General features: G+C 43.3%; 1 protein-coding gene across 2 annotated transcripts in view; it reads right to left on the bottom strand.

The window, feature by feature from the left end:
- Positions 1 to 22,700, bottom strand: part of USP2 (ubiquitin specific peptidase 2) — a 192,394-nt gene that overhangs the window by 98,280 nt on the left and 71,414 nt on the right. For both annotated transcript variants that reach the window (XM_082274547.1, XM_082274548.1), the window contains exon 2: positions 7,023 to 7,695. In XM_082274547.1, the coding sequence (XP_082130673.1) occupies positions 7,023 to 7,655 (633 nt within the window). In that variant the 5' untranslated portion in view covers positions 7,656 to 7,695. The remainder of the gene's footprint in view (positions 1 to 7,022; positions 7,696 to 22,700) is intronic.

Here is a 22,700-nt window from a genome sequence, read left to right as displayed (position 1 = left end):
TACTGGGAGTATCTCAGTAGCCTTTTAGAAACATAGAAACATAGAATGTGTCGGCAGATAAGAACCATTTGGCCCATCTAGTCTGCCCAATATATCTGAATCCTATGAATAGTCCCTGGCCCTATCTTATATGAAGGATAGCCTTATGCCTATCCCATGCATGCTTAAACTCCTTCACTGTATTTGCAGCTACCACTTCTGCCGGAAGGTTATTCCATGCATCCACTACTCTCTCAGTAAAGTAATACTTCCTCATATTACTTTTAAACCTTTGCCCCTCTAATTTAAAACTGTGTCCTCTTGTGGTAGTTTTTCTTCTTTTAAATATGCTCTCCTCCTTTACCGAGTTGATTCCCTTTATGTATTTAAAAGTTTCTATCATATCCCCTCTGTCTCTTCTTTCTTCCAAGCTATACATGTTAAGGTCCTTTAACCTTTCCTGGTAAGTTTTTTCCTGCAATCCATGTACTAGTTTAGTAGCTCTTCTCTGAACTCTCTCTAGAGTATCTATATCCTTCTGGAGATATGGCCTCCAGTACTGCGCACAATACTCCAAGTGAGGTCTCACCAGTGTTCTGTACAGCGGCATAAGCACCCCAGGTGCATTATCTTGCACTTATCCACATTAAATTTCAGTTGCCAGAGTTCTGACCATTCTTCTAGTTTTCCTAAATCCTTTTCCATTTGGCGTTTCCCTCCAGGAACATCAACCCTGTTACATATCTTTGTGTCATCAGCAAAAAGACAAACCTTACCATCGAGGCCTTTTGCAATATCACTTATGAAGATATTAAACAAAATTGGTCCCAGTACAGATCCCTGAGGTACCCCACTGGTAACATGACCTTGTTCTGAATGTTCTCCATTGACTACAACCCTTTGTTGTCTGTCACTCAGCCACTGCCTAATCCACTCAACAATATGGGAGTCCATGCTCAATGACTGCAGTTTATTGATAAGTCTTCTATGTGGGACAGTGTCAAAAGCCTTACTAAAATCTAGATATGCAATGTCTACTGCACCTCCACCGTCTATTATTTTAGTCACCCAGTCAAAAAAATCTATAAGATTTGTTTGACATGATCTCCCTGAAGTAAACCCATGTTGTTTTTCATCTTGCAATCCATGGGATTTAAGATGTTCCACAATCCTATCCTTTAATAGGGTTTCCATTAATTTGCCTACTATTGATGTCAGACTCACTGGTCTATAGTTGCTCGATTCCTCCCTACTACCTTTCTTGTGAATGGGCACGACATTTGCCAATTTCCAATCTTCCGGGACGACTTCTGTTACTAATGATTGGTTAAATAAATCTGTTAATGGTTTTGCCAGCTCACCACTAAGCTCTTTTAATAATTTTGGGTGTATCTCATCAGGACCCTGTGACTTATTTGTCTTCACTTTAGACAGCAATCTTAGAACGTCTTCCTCTGTAAAGACACATGCATCAAATGATTCATTAGTCATCCTTTCGAGTGGAGGTCCTTCTCCTTCTTTTTCTTCTGTAAAAACTGAACAGAAGTATTCATTAAGGCAGTCGGCTAGCCCTTTATTCTCTTCTACATACCTTCCGTCCTTTTAGGCTACATTCACACTAACCTGCATAGTAATATGCAGCGGGTCATTCCCAGGTATTTGCTGAATGATTGATTATGTGTGATTGGCTGCTAAGAGCTGTGGGAATTGTTCGCCTCCCATTGCTTTCAATGGGGCTTCCGGCCCGCAGCTGATCGCTGGGAACCACCGCTGGCTCTCCTGCAGCCAATCACAAATGGCCACATTCGCAGGTCTAAAGAATTTTGGCTACAAGCTCCATCTGTGCAGCTTATGAGCAGAGGCCGTGTCAGTTTAGTGGACTGACAACTATGTCATAATGATTATAGTAGACCACCTTTAGCGTACTTCATCTCGCAGTGTAGTATCATTCAATAACATTCCCAGGGCACAGGGTACTTGGTGGGAGAATATGAACATAATTTACGGACAGGCAAGGCCACTGTTAGAAACCATGGGGTCCCATACAGCCCTTCTGACAGGGCCCCCCCGGGGTCCCATACAGCCCTCCTGACAGGGCCCCCCCCGAACCCACCCAACCCCCCCCCCCCCCCCCCCCAGGGTGCAGCAGGAAAAGCAGCAATGACTTTATCTGCCTAAACCTCAAAAATTGGAAAAAAGTCCCTTCTCTGTGTGACAGACCTAGCCGGGACAGGGGCTTTTGGAGAGGACTGGGAAGAAGCCTCTTACCCAGTGACTTTTGGCCCTGGTATTTAAGGGAACACTGCTCTTTGGAAGGTGTATGCCTGGGGGAATCTGTGGAGTGGTCTTGTGTCTGATTAGAGTTCATCCCCAAAACACACAGACTCTGAACTGGAGGTTTCCTATCCATTTTTGCGCCCTCTATGCCTCAAATCTGCAATGACTGTAGAGGTTAATGCAATCCGCTCAAACCACTGGGGTCCCCTGCTATAATGTGTTTATTGTAAGTAGGTCTCCTGATCTAGTCTGTTGCCTACTAGTCTGAGGAGGGGGAGATCACAGTTGGTATTGTTAATTGTGCTTATTAGACTCGCCTATGGTGTGCTGGCAAACTATTGGGGGATGGGTTTACACTTCTAATAATGTGTATTGTTGTTTGTAAGCTCAATGCCGGCAAGTCTGTTGCTGGTGATCTCCTGCTATTGTCTGTTTATTAAGGTATATGTGTTTTCTGGTAAACTTGTCTGTCCCATGGTTAGTTGTTAGTTTTACCTTGAGTTTTCAAATAAACAGTTCCAGTTTTTGCAGCTAAATGAATCCTGCCTAGTTCTTGGTTGCAATATGCGGCTAGAATATCTGATATCTATATTCAGACTGCAGGAAGCGGTATACAGACAGAAGCACTCAAGCTTAGTGTAGGTTGTACTTGTCTGTCCCATGGTTAATTGTCACCTATTTTTTGCCTGCTTGCATTCTGTGCACTCCACCTTGACTGGTTTATGTGCTGAGTTATTTAGCATGCTAATTATATTTCTGTATACAGTTGCGTTTACATATGGTAATGTGATCAGCCTCACCTGGTTGTGTAGTAGAAAATCTCTGATTTTTCAAATAAACAGTTCCCATTTTGCAGCTAAACGAGTCCTGCCTAGTATTTGGTTGCAATATGCGGTTATAATATCTGATATCTATGTTCAGACTGGAGGAAGCGGTATACTGGGGGAAGCACTCAAACTTGGTGTGGGTTGGTTCCGTCACACTCTGCTCCCACCTCCTGGGCCCCTGTGTTTACCTGATGGGGCCCAGGGAAATGTAATTTAAGCACTGGTAAGCAATTAAGAGTGGGGGTGTGGTCTAGTAAAATACATTTATTCATTTAGGCAGAAATGAATAATGAAGCTGCCCTGGGCCCCCTGTGGGGACTGGGCCTAGTACAACAGGAGCGGTTGTACTGCCTTATCAGCGGCCCTGCAGGCAGGAAGAGGATAGTAGGCAAAGTACAGCGTTTATGTGCAAAAGCAAAAACCCACAGTAAGCAATCAGATTTAATTTCTTTCCACATTAAACTGCTACAAACTGAATCAGATGGTTAATTGTTCTATCAGATGGGTGATTGTTAGGTGAAGGGTGACTGGCCAAGTTATCTCATGAAATTTCTATAGGACTAAAGATTTGTGGACACCTGACACTATAATTATATAAGCCCTATAGATCATATAGCTATAGGTGGTTGTTGGACTTCCCATTCAAAAAATCATGGGCATAAATCTGGAGTTATCCCCTTCCCCAGCCTCCACTTTTCTGGGAAGGATTTCCACAAGATTTTGGAGTGTCTGTGGGCAATTGTGCTCATGAAGCCAAAAGAATATATATTTCTTAAAATCGGACACTGATATTGGATTTGTTGACCTGGTTCAGTTGATGTTGCAATTTATCCACTAGCCTTAAAAACCAAACTTACAGAAAATGGCATAACCCAAACTGTTGCCACAAGGTCGAAGGTGCACATTTATGTAAGGGTTTCTGCTCATGTTCCCAGAATGTGAAGAGGTTGATGGACCTTATGGCCCCATTCACACCTGGTAATATGAAACTTGTTTTTTTTTCATGCAATATGCGTAGGACAGCCTGTTGATCTCTTTTCTTTTTTTTTTTTTTTTTTTTGTTTAATCAAGTATTAATTAGCAAGATGTGTACAATATATATTTACAAAACTGGGAAAGATCAAATTAAGACAATTATGCTCACAAGTTGACATCTCTGAATTATGACACACAAAGTGTGAGACAAACTGAAAGGGGTGGTCACATAACAGTAGCGAAGCATGTATTGATGGAATATTATCAAAACCCTTTCAAGTGGTTCATAACAAATAAACAATGTCAGATACTCTGTCAACTGACCAGGAAATGTCAGATACTCTGTCAACTGACCAGGAAAGGGTATTTGAAAGAAAAAAAAAAAAAACAAGAGGCCAATCGGCCATTCTACATAACGTAAAATATAGTCTTGTCGGTAATGCATAACACGGTCAAGCCTTTAGTGAGGATAAAAGGAAAAAATAAGGAAGGAGGCGATAGAAAAAGAAAGTGAGAAAGTAGAAGGTAGGGAGGGAGAGCCAGTGGGAGGCTATCCGAAGCGAATAAGGTTTCACACTTTTGAAGAGATGAATGGGTCAAACTCCAAAGAGTATCTGAAATGGGACCACACTGTCCACATAAGTTTGTAGGATTTGGTTTTGTCCAGCCCATTGATTTCAATGGGCTGCCCTTCAAGCAACAAAAAACACAGCAAAGTAGCTCATGGAGCATTTTGCCATTTTTACAGTTTGCCAAGTTTTTACTGCGTATTTTGGCCTGTTCATCTTGTGTTTTTTCTTGCAGCTTGCTTCTTGTGTATGGGGTGCCATTAATAGTTAACGATTTTCAAGGATTCCAGGAACGCGCAAGAAAGCACAAATTTCTGCACGTGTTTTCAGAACGTGCAGATGTGAATGGAGCACAAGACATTTGCTCTTTTATGTCACATTAAAAGGGACAGTGTCATGTGATTTGTTAGTGTTACAAGGTCTCAGGTGTGAATGGGGAGCAAGTGTGTTAAATTTGGTGTTCTCGCTTTCACTCTCATACTGGTCACTGGAAGTTCAACATAGCACCTCATGGCAAAGAACTCTCTGAGGATCTGGAAAAAAATAATTGTTGCTTTACATAAAGATGGCCTAGGCTATATTTAGATTGCCAGGACCCTGAAACTGAGCTGCCAAGACCATACAGAGGTTTTACCAGGACAGGTTCCACTCAGAACAGGCCTCCCCATGGTCGACCAAAGAAGTTGAGTTCACATGCTCAGCATCATATCCATAGACGTATGAGTGCTGCAGGCATTGCTGCAGAGGTTGAAGGAGTGGGGGGGGGTCAGTCTGTCAGTGCTCAAACCATACGCCGCACACTGCATCAAATTGGTCTGCATAGCTGTCATTCCAGAAGGAAGCCTCTTCTAAAGATGATGCGCAAGAAAGCACTAAAGACATGGATTACTGGAACCATGTCCTGTGGTCTGATGAGACCAAGATAAACTTATTTGGTTCAGATGGTGTCAAGCGTGTGTGGCGGCAACCAGGTCAGGAGTACAAAGACAAGTGTGTCTTGCCTACAGTCAAGCATGGTGGTGGCAATGTCCTGGTCTGGGGCTGTATGAGTGCTGCCGACCCTGGGGAGCTACATTTCATTGAAGGAACCATAAATGCCAACATGTACTGAGACATATTGAAGCAGAGCATGATCCCCTCTCTTTGGAGACTGGGCCGCAGGGCAGTATTCCAACATAACGACCCCAAACACACCTCCAAGACAACCACTGCCTTGCTAAAGAAGCTGAGGGGAAAAGGTGATGGACTGGCTAAGCATGTCTCCCGACCTAAACCCCATTTAGCATCTGTGGGGCTTCCTCACATGGAAGGTGGAGGAGCGCAAGGTCTCCAACATCCACCAGCTCCATGAAATCATCATGGAGGAGTGGAAGAGGACTCCAGTGGCAACCTGTGAAGCTCTGGTGAACTTCATGCCCAATAAGTGAAAATAATAGTGGCCACATAAAATATTGACACTTTGGTCCAAATTTGGACAATTTCATTTAGGGGTGTACGCACTTTTGTTGCCAGCGGTTTAGACATGGCTAAATGGCTGTGTGTTCAGTTCTTTTAACGGCACAGCAAAGTTTACACTGTTATACAAGCTGTACACTCACTCATTTACATTGTAGCAAAGTGTAATTTGCTATCCAAAACCAAAGGTGACGCAGTGAGGCCCGAAGCACCGCCCATCAGGAGCGGGTTTATATGATCTATCTGTGTTGTAACCATTTTAATTGATTGACTTTTGAAAGCAAGCATTATACACGAATAGTTATATTTTTTGCACATATTGTAGGCAGCACCTCTTTTACCTCCCCTTTTCACTTCTACTAGCTTTGTGTTGCAGGACTGCTGAGGCACAATCACAGCCAGGGACTCTGACCAGCTCTGCTAAGTGAGCTACTTCCGGGATTGGAGACTGTAGCAACCACCGACTCCTGCTTCCGCTTTGCTCCCCTGTCATTGAACAATCAGGCTGCGGCCACCTCTTGTGTCACCCCCTCTGGCTGGTGCCACCCAGGTGTGGCCCTCACCCCCTGCACCCCTGTAGTGACGCCACTGCTTGTAGTGTCCCTTCTGCCCGGGGGCAGCGCCGCCCCCCTGAAAAATGCCACCTAAGGCAAAGCCTTGTTTGCCTCGTGGTAGATATGCCCTTGTTTTAACCTGTGATACAAATCCCATTTTACATATGAATAATTGGTCATTTTATTATTTCTATCCCTAAGACTTATACAAGAAAGAAATGTGATAAAAAAAGGCAAACAAAGGGACAGTTGCTTTTAATATAATAGTCTGGGGCAAGAATGAGCCTTTCCACAAATCTGAACAAACCCATGTAAGGGTATGCATTTCTTTGCAGTTTCACTTTGACCAGCCCACACAAATAAACCATACAAGCAACACAACTTACCGTTGTATCCTTCTGACTGGTCCCCTCAGTCTTCTCAAAGGAGTATGAAAACTTAGACCCAGGCTTGGAAAGGGTAGTAACAGGCTCAGAAGAGTATGTAGAAGAGCTTCCATGTCCATTAGATGAGCCTCTTTTCTTCCCATAAATATCATTGGACTCGTTAGCGTTGGAAACATAGGAAATTCTGGAAGGTCCATCTACTTCAAAGCGTGACCGTGTTTTTCCTGGGCTGTGGGGGTAGTAAGTATCTGCAGTTCGTAGTTCAGAGAGTCCAAGAGTTAGGTCTGTGTGACTATATGACTTTTTGCGTGATAGGGAGGTGGTGGTGGGGTAAGATGGAAGGGTGGTATTGTATCCATAGGAATAGCCATTTGTAATGTATTTTGATGAAGAGCGTGATAACAGATCTGTCCTTTTGGTGGTTGGATCCAGACAGGGAAGACTTCTATCCAGATCGTGGTAGGAGCGCAAGGGAGAGCTGGAGTAGTATGAACTACTCAAACTTGATTTAAAGTTATTGCGATCGCTGTAAGAAGAAGAGCTGAGGTTGGAGGTATAGGATCCATAGCCAGCATAACTCTTAGCGTAAGAAGGGTCTATATATCTTTTATAGGTAGATGAAGAATGGGCCATGCTGCAAATGAATATGCACTAGAGCAGACTCCGATTTGGACTGTGGGAAAACAAAATCAGCATGTTAGAAAAATAATGGAAGAATTATAACTTTTAAATAGATATTTTACATTTACAGGTGTACAACATAGAAATAGTAATGGAATGCCTATTCTAAAAAGAAATGTGCATTAGCATTTAACCACTTCAGTACCAGACACTTTCACCCCCTTCTTGCCCAGGCCAATTTTCAGCTTTCAGCACTGTCAGGCTTTGAATGCCAACTACTCAGTCATGTAACATTGTACTCAAATTTTTAATTTTTTTTGAGACAGATAGAGCTTTTATTTGGTGGTATTTAGTCACCAATGGGTTTCTTTTTGCTTTATAAACAAAAAAATACTGAAAATGTTTAAAAAAAACTAATTTTTCTTTGTTTCGGTTATAAAATGTTGCAAATAAATAATATTTATTCATAGATTTAGGCCAAGATGTATTCTGGTAAATTTCTTTGGTAAAAATAACCAAAATCAGTGTATACTATAAAGTCTGTAGAAAGTTAGAGAGTCTACAAACTATATTCCATACAGTGCCTTGAAAAAGTATTCATATCCCTTGAAATTTTCCACGTTTTGTCATGTTATAACCAAAAACATAAAATGTATTTTACTGGGATTTTATGTGATAGACCAACACAAAGTGGCACATAACTATAAATATTGAGCATCTCACGGAGCACTGTTCAATCCATCACCTCGAAAATAGAAAGACCATGGCACAACTGCAAACCTACCAAGACATGGCCATTCCTCTAAATTGACAAGCCGGACATAGAGAGCATTAAGAGAGATGCAGCCAAAAGGCCCATGTAACCTCTGGAGAAGCTGCAGAGATCCACCGCTCAGGTGGGAGAATCTGTCCACAGGACAAATATTAGTCATGCACTCCACAAATCTGGCCTTTATGGAAGAGTGGCAAGAAGAAAGCCATGGTTGAAAGAAAGCCATAAGAAGTCCCCTTTGCAGTTTGCGAGAAGCCCTGTGGGGGACACAGCAAACATGTGGAAGAACATGCTCTGGCCAGATGAGACCAAAATTGAACTTTTTGGTCTAAAAACAAAATGCTATGTGTGGCGGAAAACTAACACTGCACATCACCCTGAACACACCATCTGTAAAACATGGTGGTGGCAGCATCATGTTGTGGGGATGCTTTATTCAGCAGGGACAGGGAAGCAATTGTATAATGCATGGCCAGCCTTAGAAGAAAACTTGTTAGAGTCTGCAAAAGACTTGAGACTGGAGCGGAGGTTCACCGACCCTAAACATACAGCCAGAGCTACATTGAAATGTTTTAGATCAAACCATAGCCATGTGTTAGAATGGCCCAGTCAAAGTCCAGACCTAAATCCAATTGGGAATCTGTGGCAAGACTTGAAAATTGCTGTTCACAGACACTCTCTATCCAATCTGACAGAGCTTGAGCTATTTTACAGAGAACAATGGGCACAAATGTCTCTCCTAGATGTGCAAAGCTGTTGGAGACATACCCAAAAAAACTTATAGCTGTAATTGCAGCGAGAGGGGGTCCTACAAAGTATTGACTCAGAGGGGCTGAATACAAATGCACTCCACACATTTCAGGTATTTGTAAAAAAAAAAAAAAAAATTGAAAACCATTTATCATTTTCCTTCCACTTCACAATTTAGGCTATCACATAAAATCCCAATAAAATACATTTACGTTTTTGTCTGTAACATGATGAGGTATGAATACTTTTTCAAGGCACTGGATCTGAAAATTGATCATTCCTGATGAACTGACAGCCTCTCTCATTTCTTGAGGCCCTAAAATTCGAAGACAGTACAAATTTCCCCCAAATTTCCCCTTTTTTGGAAAGTAGACATTCTGAGGCATTTTATAAGAGGCATGGTGAGTTGTAATTTTATGTCCCCTTTTTTTTGAAAATTAACCGGTTGCCGACCGCCGCACGACTATATACTGCGGCGGTCAGCCCCGGCCAGGCAGAGTGACGTATCGGTACGTCACTCGCCTGTCACTGACTTGCGAGCCTATCGCGGGCGGGCGCGCGCCCGCCGCGGCTCGTTCACAGACAAGTCAGTGCGTGTGACCGGCGGACTCGATGTCCGCCGGTCACACTGCGATCGCTCCTGTGAAGGGAGAAAGACAGAGCAGCTTGTGTAAACAAGCTGCCTGTCAGTTCTCCCTGTGTAAAAGTGAAGATCTGTCTGTTCTACTATGTAGAACGGTTGATCTTTGCTTTTACACCAATAGGAATGTCCCTACACAGTTAGAAGCACGCCCCTAGGACACACTTAACCCCTCCCTGTCCAATAAAGTTAACCCCTTCCCTGCCAGTGTCATTTTTGCAGTAACAGTGCATATGTATAGCACTGATTACTGCAGTAATGTCACTGGTACCCCCAAAAGTGTCAAAAATGTCAGTCAAGGGTCCGATCTGTCCGCCGCAATGTCGCAGTACCGAAAAAAAAATCGCAGATCGCCGCCATTACGCGTTAAAAAAAAAAACACCAAAAATGACAAAAATCTTTCCCTTTGTTAGTAAACACGATAACTTTTGCGCAAACCAATCAAAATACGCTTTTTGAGATTTTTTTTACCAAACATAGGTAGCATAAAACAAATTGGCCGAAAAATGTTAAAAAATTTTGATTTTTACTTTTTTTTTTGGGGAATTTCATATAAAAAAATGTGAAAAATATTGTTATTTTTGCAAAATTTACGCTCTTTTTTTGTTTATAGCGCGTGATCAAAAAATCGCACAGGTGATCAAATACCACCAAAAGAAAGCTCTGTTTGTGGGAAAAAAAGGACGTCAAATTCGTTTAGGTACAGCGTCGCACGACCGCGCAATTGTCCGTTAAAGTCACGCAGTAAAAAAATCGCAAAAAAAACCCTGGTCCTTTAGCAGCCAAATCCTCCGGGGCTTAAGTGGTTAAGAAATTAAGCTTAAAAAAGTTTTTTTTTTTTTTTTTTTACATGCTGTCACCAGAGCAGTACAGTTTTCATATTACTGGTGTGGTGGTGATCAGTGATACTGACAATACCTTGTTTTTCCAAACTTTTAAACATTTTTTTTTCTTTTTCTTTACTAAACTGACCAGAGCATTGCTGTGTTACCATAGTGATCAGGATTTTTTTTTGATGATCACTGTTATAAGAAATCATTTTTATGAATGGCATCTATTCATCAGCATTGTACACAATGCTATAGTACACTATTGTGATAGCTGTGATTGGCCACAGCATACAGGCATACATAACCCAAGAAATAGGAGACAAGACTCAGTTAATTGTGGCTCCGCATCCCTATGTAGAATAAATAACATGGAGAGCAAAGGGAAAACTGGGACTTTTAACCACTTTACGTCTGCTCACATTGCTGCTACTGCGGCAATGTGGCCCGTTATCGTCCAGCGACTCCTCCCCTTGTGGGCGGCACGCATGCGCCACCGGAGGCTCGTAACTGAATACAGCGGGAGTCGGGCCAGGGGAGGAGAAGCGTTGATCACCGCTGCTCTTCCCCGATCGTCGGGATTGAGTGTGGAGATCCGCCCGCTTGTGTAAACAAAGCGGGCGGATCTCCTAAGTGACAGGCAGTGACAGATTGCAGGATTCATCATAGCTGAACCTGCGATCTGTCCCTGTGTCACACAGTCCCCTCCCCCTACACACGTTAGTAAGCACCAGGCATACATTAATCCCTTGATCACCAATAAAAATTAACCCCTTCCCTGCCAGTGTCATTATTACAGTAACAGTGCATATTTATAGCACTGATTACTGTAGTAATGTCACTGGTACCCCCAAAAATGTCAAAAATGTCAGTCAAGGGTCCGATCTGTCCGCCGCAATGTCGCAGTCCTGCAAAAAAAAAACAAAAAACAAAAAAAAAAAAAATGAAAAAAAAAAAAAAATAAAATCGCAGATCGCCGCCATTACTAGTTAAAAAAAACAATAAAAAATGACATAAATTTCCCGTAGTTAGTAGCTGCGATAACTTTTGCGCAAACCAATCAAAATACGCTTATTGTGATTTTTTTTTACCAAAAATATGTAGCAGAAAACAAATTGGCAAAAAAAGTTAAAAAATTTTGATTTTTACATTTTTTTTGGGGAATTTCATATAAAAAAAATGTGAAAAATGTTGTTATTTTTTCAAAATTGTTGCTCTTTTTTTGTATATAGCGCAAAAAGTAAAATCGCAGAGGTGATCAAATACCACCAAAAGAAAGCTCTGTTTCTGGGAAAAAAAGGACGTAAATTTCGTTTGGGTACGGCGTCGCATGACCGCGCAATTGTCAGTTAAAGTCGCACAAAGTGGCCCAGACGTAAGACAGCAAAATGCTCTAGTGGTAAAGTGGTTAAAATAGAGGGGCGGGTACTGCGTACGTCAATGAACTTAAGAGAAAAGGATTTTACCGTAAGTCAAAAATCCAGTTTTCTCTATTTAATTTGTGTACAGCATCGCACGGCCGCGCAATTGTCCGTTAAAGTAACGCAGTGCCGAATCGCAAAATATGGCCTGGTCAGGAAGGGGGTAAAATCGGTTAAAAATACGCTCATTGAGAATTTTGTTGGCAAAGACATGTAGCTAAATACATTTTAGCCTAAATATATGACAAAAATTTAATATATTGGATATTTAACTGTCAAAGTAGAAAAATATTGTTATTTTTTCAAAATTATCGAATTTTTTTATTAATATCGCAAAAAATGAAAAGCGCAGAGGTGATCAAATACCACCAAAAGAAAGCTCTGTTTGTGGGGAAAAAAAAAACGTAAATTTCCTTCTCCACCGATGGTGGTCATGGGTCTGCTATCTAATTGGGTCTGTACGCATATTGATACAGATCCCCATTGCTCGTATAAGATTGGGATTGGAGCTGTCCGTGTTGGGTAAAAAAATTGTAGAATCAGGATCAACAGAGAGGGAGGGTGAGGTTACATTGGGAGTCACGGAAAGAGAAGTAGAGGGGTTACCCTGTTGGTAACTGACTTATTCATTTTAGAGTTTATGGCAGTGGTGGGGGCCGAAGTTTATTTTTCTGTGCTAGAAGCTGGAAGTCTTTTTGAGTCACCCAGTCTATTGTTGGAGTTTTCTAAGTTGGGACGTTTATGGCCTTGCCGTTTAGAAGAGGAGTTCCCCATATTTCTATATGTGGAGAAGGTTGATCAGACAGAGGCTGTATCCAAAGCAGCATCACTATTGGACACATCGTCTAGGAGATTCCTTACGAGGGTGACGCCTTGAAGGCAAGGACTGCTATCTAAAGGCGGTACCCTGGCAGAAAGCGCTTTTGTTAAAAAAAAAAAAAAATGTTTGATTTTTATTTAAAATGATGTCCATGAACCTATCCAAGTATTGGCTTAGCTCAACATCTTTTTCCTTGAACAGTGATTGATTGGTAACATTTGGATGCTGTGTGAACAATTCATTCATGTTTGCATCAATAGTTATTACACATCAAGCTGTGCGCCGCCTCACGCTGCCACTGCTCTTCACCAGCCAAGCTGTGTGGATGGCATCTTGCCTGCCTCCCTTTTACTTGCTCATGCAATGGTGGTTTCCCACCACTGTGATGCTGGAGGGGAGAAGTTCGATCAGCTCTGGGCTTATTTAGCCAAGCGCCTGCTCCCTTGTGATCGCCATTCCTTTGAGTGGATCTGACGGTGCAGATTCTGTTTTGGCTCTTACCACAGGGGACACAGGGTAAATATTATCTCTTATGCCGATTATTATATCATATTTTTTGTGAATTGTTGTGACACATTCTTCCTTTGCTCTAGGATGCACTTTTGGTTTGCTAGTTCGCAGTTTTTCTTCTATCACTCAAGCATTTGTATTTTCTTCATCTATGAACCTGGGCCTCCAGGTCCTTAGGATACTCATTCTTCCTTCACCAATAATTTTCTTAACTACCATATCTCACATGTACTTCATCTGGCGGTCATTTTTTATGGCATGGCTTCATTTTCAGTCACTTGGTTTAGCCCTACAGGTAGTCACTTTCTCATGTTGGCACTCACTGGCTTGTTCAACAGTACCTATTCTAATGTGTCACGTCTTCATTAAGGAATTGCACTGTTTCAGTACACTCTTGCCTACTACATTCTATTCACTTTGCATGTAGCTTTCCTCCTAACATCAGGGTACACCTAGGTGCTTTGACTGATTGGGCCCCCCCTCCTTGTTTGAAGGTTTACCAGATTAGGTTTTAGTTTCAGGATCTGTATTCAATTTCCAACAGCCTCTTTTTGGTGTCATATAAGATATGAGGGGCAGGGAGTGAGAGCGCCTGATCCCCCCCCTCCACAACTCCCGGGTGAAATTGATGGACCATTGGGCGGATCTGTCTGGCGTGATCTATATGAAGTCATATTTGGAAGACATACTAAGTGTATTTTGTTATCCATTTTTTACTGCCCATTTATGGAGGTCTCCTGCAAGCATCTAAACTGTAAGTCTGGACTGTGAGTTTTTTTTTTTTTCTTAATTTAATCTGTTTGCATCTCCAGATTTTCTTCTGTGCCTCCCCTGAGGAAGCAAGTTTTTTTATCTCGGAAAATGCGTAAAGAAAATCAGCACAGATCATCAATTTTGATGGAAGGTTTACAACTCTAAGGCTCCGTTCACATGTAGGCGTTTTGGGGCGTTTTTGGGGCGTTTTTCTGCTCTAGGATCAGCTCTCAAAACGCCCAACAAGACAAATCCTATTCATTTCAATGGCCCCTGTTCACATCTGAGCGTTTTGAAGCTGTATACAAAACGCCCAACGCTCAAAAAAGTACATGAGCTTCTTTTTGGGCAGATTACAGGCGTTTTCCATTGATCTCTATTCAATCTAAAAACGCCTGCACAAAAATCGCGGCAAAAATCGCGGTAAAAAACGCCGCAAAAATCGCGGTAAAATCGCGGTAAAAAACGCGCGAAAAACGCTACGCTCAGGTGTGAATGTAGCCTAACTGTTCTTACATTGTTCACTTATGCACTTTCATTATTTCTGGCAACTTTATATAACTATATGTTTTTAAACGTATGTAATATTGTTGGTTTGGACTAATAAATTCTCTTGTTCATTTTATATTCCTTTTTGTTTGTTTTTTTTTTGGGTGTGACTCATTAAAGTTCCTTGGGCAATGGTCTATGTATGTGTATGTACAATTTGGGACTGAGACATGGCTCTGCCCCTTGCATACCAGCGCTCATTGTGTAAAATGACACTTCATGCTCTTAACCACTTTACCACCGGAGGATTTTGCTGTCTTCCGTCCAGGCCACTTTTTGCGATTCGGCACTGTGCGACTTTAACTGACAATTGCGCGGTCGTGCGACGCCGTACCCAAACGAAATTTACGTCCTTTTTTTCCCACAAACAGAGCTTTCTTTTGGTGGTATTTGATCACCTGTGCGATTTTTACTTTTTGCGCTATAAACAAAAAAAGAGCGTTTATTTTGAAAAAATAACAATATTTTTCACATTTTTTTATATGAAATTCCCCCCAAAAAAAATGTAAAAATCAAATTTTTTTAAAATTTTTGCCCAATTTGTTTTCTGCTACCTATGTTTAGTAAAAAAAAATCGCAATAAGCGTATTTTGATTGGTTTGCGCAAAAGTTATTGCGTTTACTAACTAAGGGAAAGATTTCTGTCATTTTTGGTGTTTTTTTTTTAACGCGTAATGGCGGTGATCTGCGATTTTTTTTGCGGGACTGCGACATTGCGGCGGACAGATCGGACCCTTGACTGACATTTTTGACACTTTTGGGGGTACCAGTGACATTTCTACAGTAATCAGTGCTATATATATGCACTGTTACTGTAAAAATGACACTGGCAGGGAAGGGGTTAATTTTATTGGAGAGGGAGGGGTTAATGTATGCCTGGTGCTTACTGACGTGTGGGGGGGGGGAGGTGACTGTGTGACAGAAGGACAGATCGGATGTCCAGCTATGCTGAACACTCCGATCTGTCAGTCCCTGTCACTATGGAGATCCGCCTGCTGTGTTTACATACAGCGGGCGGATCTCCAGACTCGATCCCCGACGATCGGGGCAGAGCAGCGGCAATCGCCGCTTCTCCTCCGCTGGCCCGACTCCCGCTGTGAATGAACACAGCGGGAGCGAGCCTCCGGCGGCGCGCGAGCGCCGCCCACAAGGGGCGGAGTCCAGCGACGTAGGTCTACGTCGCTGGACGGGATCGCGGCACTTTGCCGCAGTAGCCTCCATGTAAGCGGAGGTAAAGTGGTTAATTGAGACAAGTACACACTATAATGGGATATGCAGTGTTCACATTTCATGTCTGAGGTTTACAACCACTTTAAATAAGGTGAGAATAGACAGGAATTAAAACAAAAAACATTTTGGGGTTTACATACACCTAAAGTGTTACTTAACCCATAAACAGTAAAATCAGTCTGTATATGAAGTAAAGCATGCTTGATATATGAACTGTATTCTGTAAAAAGGCTGTTTGATCCTGTCTTTTTTTCATCCTTCCCTTCTTCCACTGTCCCAGATCCATCTCCTGATAATACAGAGCCTTTGGAGTCACTTTGCACATGCTCAGTTTGGTGTGTATTGCTAGAGAGTATTTTTTTTCCTAACAGGGTGCATGTGATTAGCACTGGGCCAATCAGCACTGTCCAGACAGAGGGTCAGGGGTCCTGCAGCCTCATAGGACAGTCAGGGGAGAATGAAAACTCCTCCTACAAGCTTTAACCAGACACTAATACAAGTCACAAGACCGCTCTAACTGCAGATGAGAAAAGGTATTTAGCAGTTTTTATTTAATAAAATAATTGCATGTCTATGCTTTGTGTACTGTAGGAGACTAGAAATAGTGAATGCAAGGTCCCGGGTTTAGTAACACTTCATATTCCTAATATGTGCCTGCTATACCATGTACTTGTATGAGAAACTATCCTGTTCTTATTGCATTGCTTTCTTTGTGTGAAATCTCTGGTGTTCCTGCCAGTCCCTCTGCTTTCCTATTAAAAACTGACCACGCTAAGCAGGAAAGCACACTATGGTCAGTTCTTTAGCTGTGCTGGGAACTCAGCCTGCTCTCCTCAAATGATCAGACTCGTCCTGACACGCCCCCTTCTGCACAGCCATTCACTGGCAAGCTCAGTGCGCTACTGTTTCTCCCCCCCCCAGCTCTTATGCAGCTGAGAACAGAGGGAATGTTATCACTTATAAAGGGGTATAAAGGGGGGTTAAAGGGGTTTATGTTTTTTATATCTATACACAAATGTTTTGCTTTTCATTTATATTACAAACTGAATGGGTTGTTTTACAAGGTGATAGTTTACAATCACGTTAAGTTTTTTTTTCTAGAAATGGCTCTGATATGTTTGGTCACAATGTGTTGCTGCCTTGCAGGCTGAAATGCTGCAGAATCTTGCTCACCAGTGGGGCAGCAGCAGTAAAGAGACGCCTTACTGGTTCAGCCAGAGTGGGGGCCAGGCCCGGATTGGCCAATCGGGAGAACCGGGAGAATTCCCGGTGGGCTGGTCGGGTTGAGGGCCGGTGACACCGGTGTTCTAAAATTTAGAACACAGCTGACAGAGGAGGCAGGACTGGTTGCTTAGCAGAGAGGAGGCAGCACGGATAGAATACATCCTCGGGTCTGAGAGGAGGCGGGGCTGAGGCGGGACAAACTGCTTAGCTGGGAGGAGACGGGACGGAGGTAGAGAAAAAATGTAATCAGCCAGCTCTGCATTATTACAATTATGCTCGACCTCCGTCCCGCCTCCTCCTAGCTAAGCAGTTCGTCCCGCCTCCGCCCCACCTCCTCTCAGACCCGAGGATGTATTCTCTCCCTCCCACCTCCTCCCAGCTAAGCACTTCGTCCCGCCTCCGCCCCGCCTCCTGTCTCAGCTAAGTAATCTGTCCCGCCTCCTCTGTCAGCAGTGGCCTAATGACGACGGGGGGCGCCATTTTTAAATCGAAAGAAAAAAACTGCAGTGGCCCAGCAGTGGCGCTCGCCTCTCATCACGGCCAGGTAAGACCCCTCCACAGCCTCTGACCATCTCTCCCTGTACCATGCCCACAGCCTCTGACCATCTCCCCTTGTACCATGCCCACAGCCTCTGACCATCTCCCCTTGTACCATGCCCACAGCCTCTGACCATTTCTCCCTGTACCATGCCCACAGCCTCTGACCATCTCTCCCTGTACCATGCCCACAGCCTCTGACCATCTCCCCTTGTACCATGCCCACAGCCTCTGACCATCTCCCCTTGTACCATGCCCACAGCCTCTGACCATCTCTCCCTGTACCATGCCCACAGCCTCTGACCATCTCTCCCTGTACCATGCCCACAGCCTCTGACCATCTCCCCTTGTACCATGCCCACAGCCTCTGACCATCTCCCCTTGTACCATGCCCACAGCCTCTGACCATCTCTCCCTGTACCATGCCCACAGCCTCTGACCATCTCTCCCTGTACCATGCCCACAGCCTCTGACCATCTCCCCTTGTACCATGCCCACAGCCTCTGACCATCTCTCCCTGTACCATGCCCACAGCCTCTGACCATCTCCCCTTGTACCATGCCCACAGCCTCTGACCATCTCCCCTTGTACCATGCCCACAGCCTCTGACCATCTCTCCCTGTACCATGCCCACAGCCTCTGACCATCTCTCCCTGTACCATGCCCACAGCCTCTGACCATCTCCCCTTGTACCATGCCCACAGCCTCTGACCATCTCCCCTTGTACCATGCCCACAGCCTCTGACCATCTCTCCCTGTACCATGCCCACAGCCTCTGACCATCTCTCCCTGTACCATGCCCACAGCCTCTGACCATCTCCCCTTGTACCATGCCCACAGCCTCTGACCATCTCTCCCTGTACCATGCCCACAGCCTCTGACCATCTCTCCCTGTACCATGCCCACAGCCTCTGACCATCTCTCCCTGTACCATGCCCACAGCCTCTGACCATCTCCCCTTGTACCATGCCCACAGCCTCTAACCATCTCTCCCTGTACCATGCCCGCAGCCTCTAACCATCTCCCCCTGTACCATGCCCACAGCCTCTAGCCATCTCCCCTTGTACCATGCCCACAGCCTCTAACCATCTCTCCCTGTACCATGCCCACAGCCTCTAACCATCTGCCCCTGTACCATGCCCACAGCCTCTAACCATCTGCCCCTGTACCATGCCCACAGCCTCTAACCATCTCCCCTTGTACCGTGCCCGCAGCCTCTAACCATCTGCCCTTGTACCGTGCCCGCAGCCTCTAACCATCTCCCCTTGTACCGTGCCCGCAGCCTCTAACCATCTCTCCCTGTACCATGTCCACAGCCTCTAACCATCTCCCCCTGTAGCCCATAGACATGCATTATGTCCGTATATCATCCGCAAACGGATAGGACGATATGCAGACATACGGACCGGATGACACAAGTGTCATCCGTGTCCGTAAAAAAAAAAAAAAAAAAAGTGCCACAGCGGACAAAAAAACCGGAGCGGCCGTGTGAAAGAGGCCTTATGCCCCCCGTACACACGTGCAGATTATCTGCAGACTTTTGTCTGCAGACTTACCAAAACCATATAATATGAGGTCAAACCTAAACACTTTCAATTTGTATGCAATCCGGCAGGCCCTTGCACTACATAGAAAAGGTAAATCTGCAGACAAAAGTCTGCAGATAATCTGCACGTGTGTATGGGGCATTAGGCTACTGAATTTGCACTGAATTGTAAATATTTTTTGAAAAATACAATGAATTACAACGCTGTAGAGAATAGAGAACAGTGCACCTTTGCAAACTTATATTCTGAGGTTTTAACTACATTATTTTAATATAGTCAGTCATGAACTAAAGTGGGCCGGTCTAAGTCATGAAACTCCAGGGCTGAAAATGAGTCCCACTCCAGCCCTGGTGGGGGCTGATGCTATAGGAAAACATAAGCGCTCTCCCTTCTGGCTAAATGTAACATGGCTGTTAGCCATTACTCTACAAACAATGTAGAGTTTATCACAAATGTTCATTCAAAGGAAAATCTGGGTAAAAATAACCACAACAGGTTTTCATTTAATTTAAGGTGCAAAAAACAAATACAAGCTGGAAAGTCCCAACCACTTACTTTACCGAAAGTCCCAATGCTGAAAGCCAAACATTCAAAAAGACCAGGGTGGGAATCAGAAAGTAATGCCAAAGAACATGGTTTATATTTAAAAATGAATTTACCCAGTAATTACAGACCTGTAAATTTAAATTGTATTGTAGGAAAGATATTTGAGGGACTAGTAAGGGCCCCATATAAAAGTGTATGCTAGGATATAATATAAGTGAAGAATAAGCAGAAACCTGGACATGAGGGTAGCTGTGCATATTTTTTATTTGAACTTTACAAAAAGATTAGACAAAATTCCTTATAGACAGTAATTAGGTATATGCAGGCCTTTTTGTGCTGAAACCTGCCAATTCTGTATTACTGAGACACTTTCTGCCTTTGCACACCAGGCACTAGAATGATGCCTCTACTACTATCAGGTGGAGCGGAGTGAGCTCTGCCTGACAGTCGCACTATAGTTCTGGTACAATTGTGAACGTCATTCGGCCAGGAGAGCGAGCCAAATGGTCGGCAGGTAAATAAACACGGCTGAGTGGGGGGAAATACAAGCAAATTGAGTGTGATTGGCCCTGGTTTACTTTAGAACACGTCATTTGTTTTTGTAACTATGTTGTTAAAAAATAAGTTGTTGGTTGCACCACCAATGCCTGGGGAGGGGGGAAGTCGGGGTGTGTGTGTGTGTGTGTGTGTGTGTGTGTGTGTGTGTGTGTGTGTGTGTGTGTGTGGGGGGGAGGTAATTGCACTTCCACTCACCATCAATGCAATGGGGAAGGGGTTTATTAACACTGCTACTGACCACCAATGAGTATGCGTAGGGAGCTAGCAACACTGTCACGGACCATCAATGTAGGGGGAGAGGGGTTAAATAATGCTACCACTGACCAGCAATGTGGTGTGGGGGGGTTAAATACCACTGCCACTAGCCATCAATGCAAGAAGAGGGTTAAGGGGAGTGGGGTTAACAGCATTGCCACTGACTATTAAGGAAGGTTTAAATAACATTTCCACTGACTATCAATGCAGGGGTGATTATTGTGGTAACTGACACCAGTTCCAAAAGGTTATTTTTGTGATCACTGGCAGCATTGCTAAGGGCTATTATTGAGGCAAATGACACATTCTGGTTGTTAATGCTGTCAATGGCTCCAATTTTTGGGGTTATCACTGATGTCCGTAACATCAATGCTGGGGGTTATGATTGTGTGTATTGACCTCAATGTGTAGGTTATTACGAGGTACATAAATGTGCCTCAGAGATTACTTTAGAAGGTGCTGTCTGTGTATTAACATTATTACCAATATCATTATGATGAATGAGGTTTTTGGTGAACTTCAAACTTTAAACTTTGCTTTCACCATCATCTTTTGAGTATTAGGTGTGAGTCACTATAAAACCAATTCTAATAACTGTTCTGTTTAGAGCCCTAATCCTTTCCTTCAATGACTGATTTATTCTTGCAAAGTTTCTTACTCTCAAAGCAGTTCTTCGCCCGGTTTAAAAAATACTGTAGCTGCTAACTTTTAAAGGGGGACACTCACCAGTCTTCACCAGTCTTCGATTCTCCAGCGCTGGCATGTTTACTGTGGGCAGTCGGCTTTGATTCCCTGCATCTTTACAGCTGTCTGCCCACTGTGCTTTGTGAATGGTCCCAGTCTTGTGCCTTGCCCCAGGCCGGGGGGTAACTTCCGGTTTATGCGTAGTGACGATCCAACCACAAGTGGTAGCGGGTACCTGTCGAAACCAGGTACCTGCTCCACCCCCCCAAAAAAGGCCCAAAAATATTAAAAGGGGGAGGAGCACATAAAGCGGACCCTCTGGTGTCCATTTACTGGTGCCTTTTCATAGTTGTGTGCAGGTTATTTATACTTGTTCATGTATAGGTGTTTGCAGCAATCCTCTACCCAGCCAGGTGTGTCAGAAGGGACAAAGCAGTTTGCAGAGAACTCAATATACCCAGCAGCTCCTCCAAGGGTAATTCTTTTTTTGTATATTCTTATAATATAAATTCAAATCAGGTTTTATTTTCTCTAAGAGGTTAGGAGACAAGGTTGGTCTGGGGGTACCTGCAACTTTACTCTGAGATGAAAAGCCACATCTCTCCTTTTCTGTATCTATCTATCTATCTATCTATCTATCTATCTATCTATCTATCTATCTATCTATCTATCTATCTATCTATCTATCTATCTATCTATCTATCTATCATTATTGGGGATCGACCCATATCGGTTTTTCGTTGCCGATACCGATATATGCGATGGCCAAAATATCGGTATCGGCCGATATGGGCCGATATTTTGTAAATCCTATGTCAGGATCCGAGACTAGTCTTCTTCTCCTACCGCTCCATCCGGCATACGATGACGATCTCGGAGGTCACGTGGTCACGCACGTGACCTCCGAGATCGTATGCCGGACGGAGCGGTATCACCCGGTTGTCACTTACGGCAAGTGGGTGAGAGACGGATTGGTATCGGGTGGGTAGTAGATGGAGCGGGTGAGAGACAGAGCAGTATTGAGTAGATGCCGAACAGAGCGGTATCACCTGGGTATCACTTACGGTAAGTGGGTGAGAGATAGCCAGCAGATCTGCTAATGTGGAATTGCTTATATCTTTAATTTGTACATATGTGAGCAATATTTGTAATATCGGCCAGTTCCGGGGCCGATACAGATCTATCGGCAAAAGTCAATATCGGCCCCCGATATATCGGCCTTGCCGATAATCAGTTGATCCCTTTACATATATATATATATATATATATATATATATATATATATATATATATATATATATATATATATACATACATACATACATACATACATACATACATATATATATATATATATATATATATATATATATATATATATATATATATATATATATATATATATATATATATACATATACATACACACATATT

This window comes from Pelophylax lessonae (genome assembly GCF_965119305.1).
Source record: "Pelophylax lessonae genome assembly, chromosome: 12".
In the NCBI taxonomy this organism is placed as follows: domain Eukaryota; kingdom Metazoa; phylum Chordata; class Amphibia; order Anura; family Ranidae; genus Pelophylax; species Pelophylax lessonae.
The sequence above is the reverse complement of the archived record's forward strand: the minus strand, read 5'-3'. Positions and strand labels throughout refer to the sequence as shown.